The sequence below is a fragment of the Mytilus edulis genome, chromosome 14 (assembly GCF_963676685.1).
Source record: "Mytilus edulis chromosome 14, xbMytEdul2.2, whole genome shotgun sequence".
NCBI lineage: Eukaryota > Metazoa > Mollusca > Bivalvia > Mytilida > Mytilidae > Mytilus > Mytilus edulis.
The window spans coordinates 15613607-15626746 of NC_092357.1; the positions used below are offsets into that span (position 1 = coordinate 15613607).

A 13140-nucleotide genomic window follows, 5' to 3' on the forward strand; every position below is an offset into this window, starting at 1 on the left:
GCAGGCCCCTCTTAGGCAGTCGGTGGGCCCCACTTATGAAAAATTCTGGATCCACCACTGTGGTCATGGTGGTCTTCAGTTGTATTATCTTTTAAAAAAAAAATTACACCTGTATAGTGTATATTCTTTAGTGTAAATCAAGGGAAAATACTGTGAACTATCTGTGCATTGGGGCTATTAAAAGGTATTTCGGGGGGAAGAAAGAAGGGAGGGTGAGTCCATGGGAGGTAATCCCCACCCCTTTCAATTTGAGAATATATATGCTATTATCTTGTAAACGGTCCAGATCCCCATCCCTAAACCATATATATTCTTGAATGGGACGATAAAACAAATCAAATGAAATTAAAAGGAGGTCTTTGGGGGTTACCCACTCTGTTCAATTTGAGAATGTGCTATTATCTTGTGAACGATCCAGATCCCCACCCCTAAACCATATATATTCTTGTCGGGGACAATAAAATTAATAATGAAATAAAATAAAAGTGAAGTCCCACCCCCTCTAGTTTGAAAACTTGTAAACGGTCAAGATCCCCACCCCTAAACCATATTTATATATTCTTGTATAGAACAATAAAACAAATCAAAGGAAATATAGGGAGAGTCCATGGGGTTCACCCCCACCCCCACATGTTTGAGAAACTTTTAAATGGTTGAGATCCCCTGTCATCCAGTGGTTAGGTGAAAAAATTTCAGGATCCCTGATCCCCACCGTCAAAACCATATATATTCTTGTATGAGACAATAAAACAAATCAAATGAATATAGGATCATCCCCTTTGTCTTGGGTTGGGAACCCCCCTTTTTAAAATGGCTGGATCCGCCCCGGCATACCATCTAGCTAGCTATAAAGGCTTTAAAAATATGAAATCAAACAAGGAAATTAACAGTGTAGGCAACTGTTTTGAATTTAAAAAAAAGTCTTTTACATATATATATAACAATGTTAAATTTTTTGTGCATTTATTTTTGCTTATCGTATTTTCAATAATAGACAAAATTGCATGATTGAATATTGTAATTTAAGAAAAATCAGCATACATGATATAAAATGGGAAGTGGAAACTGGGAATTTGACAAAGAGACAACAACCCAATCAAAGAGCAGACAACGGCCGAAGGTCACCTATGGGTCTTCAATGCAGTGAGAAAAATTCGGCACTGGTCTTCAGCTCATAAATATGTATCAGAAATGAAAACGAGATACAGCTTTCAGTTGTATTAATAAAAACCTCACAATAAGTTCTGAATATCAGAATATACAGTATTGCAAGATTCTCTCAAAATGTACACATAGAGCTGAAAAACTGTCAGTGACTGTAAAATTAATCATGCTTACATTAAAGTCCATGGAGTCCATCTTAATATGCATACTCTCGTACAAAGGAATATAAGTATGCAATAGACATCAAGTTTTCAAAAATAAGAGTATCTATGCCATTAATTTACGACAAGATCTTAATCAAGTAATAATTTCGGTTTGTTTAAATATTTCGGAGGTTAGTATGACCTCCTCTTTGGTGATGATGTTTTCGTTTTTAAAGTTGGGAAAATTGTTTGTACATGTACCAACAAAAATAAAAACACAAATTCAATCTAGAATTATGTTTTTATCATTTTTTTATGTTTAGGTTGTCAGCAAGATGAAAAGGACAAGTATGCAGTTCAAAATTCAAAATGTGGATAAGTTGAGGTTCTAGGTCTTACCTTTGCAGATTTTCATATTTTGCATGAATGAATTCAAAGGTTATATGATGGACAGCAGAGAAAGAAAAAAACAACTTTTCAATTATCCTGCTCCTGGATAAATGTAAAACATCTTGTTTTTCGGTAAGTTTTATGCTCTGTTTTGATAGTGTTAGTGCATTCATCTTTCCAGTCTTTCCTCTAAATTGTAAGTTTTTGGTGAGTGTTCACCATGAATTTCAGTAAGTAACTTGTGGATTTACATGTATATACTCAAAATTTAGTACTAATATTAATGGGATTTTAGCATGACATCCTGCCAAATGCTTGTTAATCATGTTTATGTTCCAGAACAAACAAGTATTTGGACTGTACGCATACAGTCTGCCCAATTTTAAGAAGTTGGTCAAGTTTATTACAAACAAATGTACAGTACAGATCAACATAACTGAAATCTTTAATAGATTAATACAAAAAGTTTAATTGCAGTTAAAATAAAAACACAGGTTTGGTTGAGCTGGTACCAGACAGTACAAGTATACTTAAATGGTCTGACTGTACACATATGGTGGGACTGTAAGTTCTGGACCATAAAAGTAAGATCCGAATACTGATATGGTCTGGAACATTTATACATGTCTTAAAATTAATATCAAACACATTGGTGTTTTTGAACTTGGTAATAAGTTATGTGATAGAACTATAATGTTTTGGGATATCAAAATCAAAAATATCCCATTTTTACTTTTAATAAAGAAGAAGATTATTGATGTATGTTTAAATGTATATTAAAATGAGACAGCAAGCCAACAACACAAAAAAAAAAGGATAAAACATACATATTTTGTTTGTATCAATGTTATAATTTCCAATATGTTCAAGGTATTTTTTCATTGAAATAAAACACAAATTGAAATCTGTCTGAACTTCAAAAGCTTAAAGAAATATTGTTTCTGTTGTCTGCATTTTGTATAATATATTGCAAATTCTTGTGAATAATGGAATGTTATTATAGTTGTCTAAAGTTTTAACTTTTAACATTGATCTTTATACTGTAAAATTCATAAATTATTGCGTGCATTTATTATTGCGATTCTGTCAATTTAGACTTAAATGCGATTTTAAATTTTACGATTTTGAAAAATTCTGTTTAATCCATATAAAATATTTCATAATACGAGTTTAAATTATTGCGTTTACAACTCCGTTGCATTTTTCGCAATAAAAAAAAACTTGCATTAATTCCGAATTTACAGTATATATATATATTATGTATATAACTTGGGAAAATACCCAAATTTTATAAAGAAGAATAAATTAATTGATTGTTATATGGTATTAGAATAGGAAGATGTGGTATATTGCTAATTTGACAACCCTCCATCAGAGACCAAAGGATGTAGGCCGTAAGAAACTGATGACACTGGACAACCTTTAACAATCAGTAAAATCCATACCGCATAGCTATTTTTATTGAATATCATATTATTGCTACATGTATGAAAACAATTTTGTATAATCCATTACTTTAGATTTTATTGGTTCTTTTTCAGAAGGATTGATATTCACCACCTAAAATAAATGGAGAAAACATAGAAACAAGACCAGAATAAATTCAAAGAAAAAAGTTGGATCAGTTATTATTTTCATCACTCAGTCAATGATTTGAAGTTCTTTTAAATTCAAAAAAATATTGAAACCACAATAATGTCAAAGTTCTGTGCTGAATGTCCAAAAAGTGGACTATACCATCAAACAATGCTGGATGATAAGAAACTATTAATGTTTTGTGTTGAGGGATATTGTGAAAAAAATAGATTTACTTAAATAGCTACTAGTATGTTAAGCCTAACAATAGAGTTTTTATTGATTTCAAATGGCAAATAATTGTGTTTCAAGAAAGTATTCTATAATTCATGAATAAACATATATTGATACTTACATTATCTGCTTTGTTGTTTAAAAGTTTAGTTTTGAACAGTTAAAGAACAATATGCTAAATTAACATTTCCCAAGAAAAAAAGATATTCAATTAAAAAGATTCATCTTATAATAATTTACTACCAAATAGAATACATTGTAACATACACATTACTGTTTATTTATATCTATATATTTACAATTAGAATCCCATAGGATTTTAATTTGTCCCATGGGATATTAAAAATCCCATGGGATAATAAAAATCCCATGGGATTTTTTTTGTCCCATGGGACAACAAATATCCCATGGGACAAAAAAAAATCCCATGGGATTTAACCAAAATCCCATGGGATAATGGTAAATCCCATGGGATTTTGCCCTGTCCCATGGGATATTGAAAATCCCATGTTTTTATAATTCAAATTGCAAAATAAATATGAAAGTAACTGTAGAAAACCAATGAAATTATTGAATCCCATGTAATTCTGCACATTTTGGTTATATACATGATATTGTAGCTCTTGTTTGAGGCGGCGGCGGATTTGCAAATGAGTGTTTTGCAAATTAAAAGTGTCCAGTGTTAATGTATCTAAATTTCAGAAAGTCAAAAGTTTGGCTCGCTTTAGCGAAAATCCTGCGTGACGACGTGACTTCTGTTGATGCAGATTAACAAACGAAAATTTCATTTCAGTATGAAACTTCGTATTACGTCCTCAAATGATTATTCATCTCTAAGACTAGCGGTATATTTTCTAGTGTCGATTTTTTTTTATATCAACATTTTATATTTGAAATTGCACAGTCTAAATAATGAATGTATCAATTTTAAACATAAACGAACAGACTTACATAGACGTTATAAGCCTGTAAAATGTAATAAATATTTATAATGTGGAAAACTATTGGATTTGTAAAACCCAACATAAGTAATATAAATATGGTTCTTTTTGAAAATTGTTCTTTTTTTATGCGTTTTGTTATTTGATTTTGCCATGTGATTATGGACTTTCCGAATGGATTTTCCTCTAAGTTCAGTATTTTTTTGATTTTACTTTTTACATCGTATAAAACTACGGCGAATTGGAGGGATGTTCCTAATGGTAAAAAAGTTCCTAATTTTGCGTAAATTTATGTAAAACATATATAGATAAAGTAACTAGATATACATGTTCATACTACAACTATTTATAGTTTGAGTGCACTCACTTCGATTCTTGGACGTCACCACCATGTATACTGTGCTGTGTGTACAGAACTGTAAACAATTTAATGATTTTACAAGGAAAAAAAAAGATACATTACCTTCGTCTGAGCCTGATTCATCTTTGTTATTATTGGTAACGATGGACGGCGTTCGGTCTTTGGTTATATCTTTGTGTGATACTAAGAACAGTACAACTTGGCTCTTTTCATTCTTGATTGGAACAATGTCAAGTAAGCACCAGAAACCATTCTCTGGAAGGAAAATAATGCATAATAAAAATATGTGTAAAAAAAGGCAAACACCATTTTCTGGAATGAAACATGATTTATATACAAGTTTAATCTTACTAAAAAGCTTTGGAAAGCTTTGCAGCATCAAACTTTCAAGAAAGATCATTTGGTTATTTGCTTGTTACATATAAACTGCTGTATTAATTCTATCCATTTTTCTTCCCTGATTAGGTTACCCCTTTAAACGATACCCATTTTTGTAGTAATTGGACCAAGAATACTCCAATCAGGACAACAAACCCATCTGGTAGCTAGAGGTGTCGGCGATTGTGCGAAATGTAACACACATAATGCAATTTGGTAAGAAGGTAAAAGGTTTGCCTCGTGTTACCAGAGTCATTCGTTTACATAGAAAAGACAAGCAATCATCAAACGTTAAGAGTAACTAACTCATCTTGTGCTTAGGCTTAATTGTCCTAAATCCGACACATCATTGAAACAAAAAAAAAACCAAATTATTTGATCTCTCTGTTCTAATAATAATAATTTATTGATAATTCTGTTTCATCCGTTTCATGTTTATATCTCGAGATATTGTTCTTTATTTCATTAAGGGTCGTAAAACACCAACAACTTGTATATTTATATAAAGTAAACAATTTGTGGAGGAGTCCAAGGTCAAGGTCAGATCCAAGGGTAAATTGAATTTAGTGTCATCGGATTTAGATAATCATTAATCAATGCTTGTCTCATTTTTATACTCAATGTTTGTACATGTTCCCATGGTGATCGCTTTGATTTATCAGTACAAGGATCTGTCTTGGCTTTGGCTATGACATGGTAGGATTATCCCGTAAGGATAGCTTTGATTTATTCGTACAAGACTCTGCCTTGGCTTTGACATGTTAGGATGTTCCCGTAAGAATCGATTAAATGATCTTTTATTTCGTTCAAATAATTACTTACCTATCAACCTATTTATTAGACAATGGCATCGTCAATCAGTCTTTTCGTTATATAAAAAAGTTAAAGTATTTTGGTGATCCTATACAAAATATGCAAAATAAAAAACCCCAATAGAACAGTTTGAAAAACTGTTTGTAAATATAGTTTTGTAATGTTGTAAATCTATACATTGATTACTACTGGTTCTTAATGATTTTTTTATACATCAAATCCAGATCTTTATTATATTTCAAGTAGTCTGACAACAAAAAAGGAGGTAAATAAATTGAGTTAAACAAAAGGCGAAGAACGCTAACATCAAGACTAGATGTGTCAAAGCAACACGAATGGCCCCGTCTCAAAAAGTTGAAAAATGTGCATTGTCTATAACACACGTGGACACAAACATGATGGTAGTCTTACATATCATAAATCAGCTCAAAATCTGGAGGCGTATAGCAAAAAAGTCTGTATAACTGTGATTTTCAACAATTTTCAAAGTTGTGAACCCTTAATTTTGGCAAAAATTAGCGGAGCGGAACAAAACTTGAACGTGATCTGTAACTCATCTTGGTTAACTCACATACCAAAAATCAGCCGAATGTCTGAAAGCGTTTAGAAAAAAAGTATGTTTAACTGTGATTTTCAACAATTTATCAAAGTCCAAAGCCCGTAATTTTGGCAAAAATTAGCGGAGCAAAACGCAACTTAAACTTGATCTGTAACTCATTATGGTTAACTCACATACCAAAAATCAGTCCAATATCTGAAGGCGTTTAGAACAAAGTCTATAGAACTGTGATTTTCAACAATTTATCAAAGTTCAAAGCCCGTAATTTCGGAAAAAATTAGCGGAGAGGAAAGAAATTTAGACTTGATCTGTAACTCATCATGGTTTACTTACATACCAATAATCAGGCAAATAACTGAAGACGCTTAGAAAAAAAAAAACTGCGTATAATGGTTTGATGCGGTATGACGGAATTTCGGAGTTTCGGACAAGGGTAAATCTATATGGCACCAACAACTTCGTTGCGGGGCCAGAAAAAGCCTAGAGTAGCTTAGGCTAGGCTGAATTGAAACTAGGGGTAATACTTAAAATAAAAAAATGGGGTTGGGAATTAACTCAGTGAGTGGCAAGGCAATAACACACTGGATGAAAAGAAAAGAAACTTAAAGTATTCAAAATTAGAAAAAAAACGCCAACACATAACATACATTGTAATTGAACAGGAAGGCACAGCGAATATACATACACTGTACAAAGGAAATGTATTTATTTTACATTGGACAGAGACGAGAGCGTCCTTTCCCTCAAATAGGTTAAAGGGGAAAAAAAGAGGAGTTTCCTTTATTTAATTTTAATTATTTGAACCTACATGTATCATTCAAAGAAACAAATATTTCATTCTCTGTGACAATTATGTTTTTCTAAATGTGTAAATGCCTTTTAAGAAATACCTGAAATATTCTTTGTGTGTCTAAAAGACGATATTTATATTCATTACTAGTATTCATTTGAAGCACTTTAATTATAATTTGTTCTGAAACTAGAATATTTTTACGGGACTACCCGGCTTAATTTAGCGTGAGCAGTAAACTTCTCTTATTTATCATACTGACAATTTAAATCATGATTTAATTGTGAAAATGTCGTAAATTGAAATGATAAAATGGTTTTCTGACAACATAATCCAAAGTTTCTATAGAAACTGATGAGAATGGATTTGAATTTTTTAAAACATTTTTCATTTGAGGGCTTTTAACACATTTTAAAAGAAGAATGATCATGCAAGCAGGAAAGTTAATATTGTATAATATTATAGACAGAAATGAGTGAAGTGTTAGACTGTAATAGGATGAATAGGTTGAAAGAAAATGTAGAAATATTAGCAATTTCAAAATAAAATAACCCTTGAAATGTGCCATTTTTCATAAAATTTTATTGCTTTAATAGAGCTAATGTTTTAAGAGGACATACATATTGAGCTTCGTACTGAACAAAACCTGAAGGTGCAAAAAGAATCAGGTTAAAATGCACTAATCAGATTTTTATAAATGCCAAAGAGAATATGTTAAAGAGAAAAACACTGTTATATTATGCCCTTGCATATTGTATCTAAGGAAACATATTTTTAAGGGTATATGACAAGTATCTCATTAAATATTATACAATTTGTTGCCATGGAAACCAGTGGATTTTTCAAAATATAGCATTTTCATATATTTTTGTGTTCAATTACTTACAGCACATCATTTAACAACAATTCTATGAAATATATATGTTTTTATCATTACATGTAAAGCTTACTGACATGGTCTCTTCCTCGTCATTATTTCAGGATCACGTAAACAAAATAGACATTTCGGGACTATGTGGTGTATGGTTTACTCATTGTTGAAGACTGTACGATGCCCTTAATTTGTTTGTACTTCTAAGTCTTCGCCTTTTTACGTTTATTTTGGTAGACGTTTGTTTGGTTTACAAAACGGTACGACGACAATAAGGACTCAAGCACCAAATGTTCATATGCCTGTCCGAAGTCCAGAACCTTGTTATTTGCTGCCAGTTTCTATCATATCTTATATTGAGTCATTCCTTGGATTTGGTATAATAAATGGCTGATTTTTATATGCATGCTTAATTCATTCAAAACGTTTAAGATTCAAACCAATTTAGAGCTTGACGTATTGTTCAAAACCCCGTTGTTTGTTGAAAAATGTTTGATGAAACTATAATCATGTCATTTTGCGTTTCGTCTTGGTTGCTGTCTCATTTTTGTATACCCAAACAGTACTTTTATTTTTAAATAAATCAGTAATAAGTGTAACGAGATCCCTATTAATATCCTTATGAAACAGATACATACTATTAAATCAATTTGAATCAACGTTGAATTTGAATTGCAATAAGTATCATATTAAATGAGCACAAGGTTGAATGGTCAACATCAATCAATGTGACATCGTTTAAACGTAATTTAACTGTTCGTAGACTAGTCATTGTTTCAACAAAGAATTCAATACCTACTGAAATTTCAATTGTAGATCAATACTGAATAGGAGGTCTAGCGTTTATTAAATCAATTCGCCCTTTCAATTTAAACATTGAAGACATCTATCCAATGTCTGGTTTCAAAGTCCTTAGCTACTGTTTATAATTGGGCATGTTGGAAATATATAAATGATTCAGGTTGAATCTTATCATGGTTTACTTCATTCAAAAGAACTTAAAATTGAAAAAGGAAACGTGGCCAAAAAATTTACAAAAATTGTGTATCATTTATCTTCCGTTAATAATTTAAGTTTGGATGTAACACGTCATCTGATTTGCTGAAAGTTTTTGCTATCAGCGAATAGACATAACTATGACGTCATACGTTTTTTCATGATTCACTCCTTATAACTGAAATTTAGAATGAACTGACTGTATTTCCCCCCCCTGCATTTCCAAAATAACCGCCATAATATGGTGCACATTTTTAAATGACACGCATCGCATTTTTTATGTTATTTCTTCGCAGACAGAAAACATGTTTCAGTTATTCCTTAACTGATATGTACAATGTAACAATTGTATATCTATATTTGTAGCTATCTATTACTGTTAAAACATGTATGTGTGCATTGTAATTATTTTATATTTTCTATAGTTCTTTTTAAAAAGAGCAATATTAGTTTGATAAAAACGGGAAAATGTTATTACATGTATCTCTAATTTTTCAGATGTTGAAACATTTTCGGGATGTGTTTAATAGTTATGGATTTTAAATGAAATACAAACAGCATCTATTCTTTTCTGTCATCAAATTGATACATGGACATACATCATCCTTGTTTTGTAAGGAAATATGAATCGTTCTACTATATTATCTTTTTCTAGTTTCATCAACTGTTTTTTAGTGTAACGAAGTTGACATTGAAATTTTAAATTTATGTCAATTCTGAATATATAGGAGCTCTGGCGTTCATTAAATCAATTTGCCCATTCATTTAAAACATTGAAGACATCCATCAATTGTCTGGTTTCTAATTTCTTGTTTCTAATAGACCATTTTCATATATAACCGGTATCTAACTCCGGGTTCTACAATTATTCGACAGGTTACATATTCTGAAGTAGGACATCCTTATACCCAGTCAATTACGAGCAACGATGAAAAAAAGTTAAAAAAATATATGATCGGTAATTTAAGGGGAGAAAAAGGGGGGGGGGGGGGTGGTGGTTTCTATTTTTCGATTATCCGCTTATAATTTAAGTTTGGATGTTAAACGTCTTCTGATTGGCTGAATTTTGTTGTCAGTAGCTCATAGCTTTTTGAGTCAGGTGAGCTAATAATCTTGTTTCAATTTTGTCGTCCAGCGTCTTTTGATATCATCATGCACTACGATTCATCCCGATTGTTAATACCAGTACTCAATGAATGTATATCAGCCTTTGTTCTCAAGTTATTAAAAGCTTTTACGCTCGCAAACAATGAGATCTGATGTTGTTATTAAGAATCGGAAATTTGTATAGCCTACAATCTAACTATTTCTAAGAAACAAGGAATCTCTCCATCACCTGATCCTCGAGTACTGTTTGGACCAGGTACTTATTATTCATGAATTGTAGAATCCAATTTAAAACTGTTTGATGACATTTGTCTCACTCCTAATCCTATTACACTAAGAATAAAGACGATCAAAATTTAATCTATTTTCAAATCCTTACGTAAATTTATTTTTTAAATCAATCTTCCGTGAGGGATAAAACTTGATCCGGATATGATTTTAGTTTGATACAAAACAGAGCGCTGTGTCAGGCAATGTTTAATTGATTGTTCACAACAAGTTCGTAAGGAGGTTTGAAACATGCAGTGTTCCGAGTTGCTCAATCTTTTGTTTTCGTTACAGAATTTCTTTTACTGTTATATTTGTCTTTTGTCGTCTTTTTCAATATTCAATCGTATTGATACTGTGAATGTGTTTTCAAACACGTTGTAAAATTAGCTACAACCTATAAAATCTGAGGAACAATGTATGGATGAAAAGGACTTGATTTGATTTTCGTGCACAGTTCACTCGCCAAAGAAAACCGTAATGTTTTAAATATGATTACATGTACGATAAAATCATTGCAATATTGCAATATTTCAACTTAAAAATATTAGTCCAATCTAGATTTGTATCACAGAAAAGAACGTTAAACATGCGTCCTTTGTTAATAATGTAAAAAAAAAAACAGATAGAAAAGAAATAATAATTATATCAAAGAAAAGAACGTTAAACATGCGTCCTTTGTTAATAATGTAAAACAGATAGAAAGATGTAATAATAATATTATTAATAAGAAGGGGAAATAAGAACAAGAACAAAATCAGAGTTATGCAAATACAATGAAACAAACAGTTATGGCCTATGGTGGTTTACTTTTACAAGTTATTGCCTATGGTGGTTTACTTTTACAAGTTATGGCCTATGGTGGTTTACTTTTACAAGTTATGGCCTATGGTGGTTTACTTTTACAAGTTATGGCCTATGGTGGTTTACTTTTACAAGTTATTGCCTATGGTGGTTTAAGTTGTCTCATTGGCACTCATACCACATCTTCCTATATATAGTTAACACAATTACAGGAATCAAAATTTCGGAAACACAAGCTATGTGTTTTAATAAACACAATAACCTATAACATTTTATTACGTATTGTGGCTTTTTAGATAAATAAACTCTCTACTCAAGCAGGAATTGATACAACAGTATCCTATAATTGCACCTGCTCTCGTGTTATATTGCCACTTTATTTGATTTCAAAGCAATCTTAATAACAAAAGATGTTGTTTAAATAAAAAAACAAATTTTATTCGAATTGTGGCTTTTTAGATAAATAAACTGAGTACCCTATACTCAAGCCATCAGCCTATAATTGCACTTGTTCTCGTGTTATATTGCTACTTTATATGATTTTCAAAGAAGTTTTACAAACACAAGCTAGTATGTATTCTAACAAACACCATATTTTTGTTACGTATTGTGGCTTTTTATATATATAAATAAACTCTATACTCAAGCATATATTAATACAACAGTATCCTATAATTGCACTTGGCGAATTTGCTTTCGCGTTTGTTGCCACTTTATATGATTTTCAAAGAATTTTTACTACATTTTTATTTGAATATCGATGTGAACGGGTTGTAACAACACAATAAATTGCATTATATTATTTAAAGAAATATCTTGAGGGATCAGGTGACTGTGGCGTTGACTAATGTAAATGATTAGTTGATGAGATATTTAAAATCTGTGAGTAATGGCACAGCTTTCCTCTTAAATTGTAAGACTATCTGCGTCTGAATAGCATGAATAGTAAGCCTATCTTGGTCTAATGGCACAACTATTCTCTCAAAAGGTAAACCAATATATGGCTAATGACACAGTGTTTGTTCAAATATGCTTTAATAGCTGTCACACGAGGGTCTTAGTGGGGAGTCCTCATTTCTGTATTTTTAGTATCAAGGTTATTGTTCAGTATTCTTATTTCTTAAATTTGTCAAATATTCTCTTTTCTGGCTTTAAGGTGGTATGGGTGTCTTCCTCCATCTTGGATTGTAAAAAACAGAGAACCAAAGGTCCAGATTTTCTATCAAGTTAGCAAAATTTGATGCAGGAATGAAGATTTTAAATGTGAATGTTCATTTAAAAGAACCAATTTATAAGAATATAACTTATAATTGTTCAATATCTTTGCAAATGTTGATTATTTTTGGTTGTTTTAAAAAAAAAAAAAATTGGCATTTTAAGGGGAAGTAACTCTAAAACAGTGCATTTTCTGAAGGATTCTACATGGAATTTTCCTATTTTGTATTTTAGCCGGAAAAAACGTACGGTGACCCTATCTTTTCTTTTGATATTCTCAAAGCATTGCCCGAAAGCTATCTTTTCCTTAAGTATTTAACAATTCTATCATTTTGTTTAGTTTCTAATAACAAAATGGTGTTTTTTCCTGTATAATCCATACAAAATGTGTCATTTTGTCACGTCCTGTAGCTTGAGAAAATGCACGGTGACCTATCATTTTTATTATTTTTTTCAACATATATCAATAGATACTACGTTTTGGCAAAGTATGAACAAATTCTATCATTTTTATTTTAGACTCCCATACCAC

The 13140-nt window shown here is 31.2% G+C and overlaps 1 protein-coding gene and 1 long non-coding RNA gene across 2 annotated transcripts in view; one reads left to right on the forward strand and one right to left on the reverse strand.

The window, feature by feature from the left end:
* Nucleotides 1-13140, reverse strand: part of LOC139503441 (voltage-gated delayed rectifier potassium channel KCNH8-like) — a 101895-nt gene that overhangs the window by 31241 nt on the left and 57514 nt on the right. The window contains exon 4 of the mRNA XM_071293221.1: nt 4911-5063. Within this exon, the coding sequence (XP_071149322.1) occupies nt 4911-5063 (153 nt within the window). The remainder of the gene's footprint in view (nt 1-4910; nt 5064-13140) is intronic.
* Nucleotides 1687-3402, forward strand: LOC139503442 (uncharacterized). The gene is made up of 2 exons (XR_011659100.1): nt 1687-1829; nt 3239-3402. It is a non-coding gene; the product is annotated as an uncharacterized lncRNA (long non-coding RNA).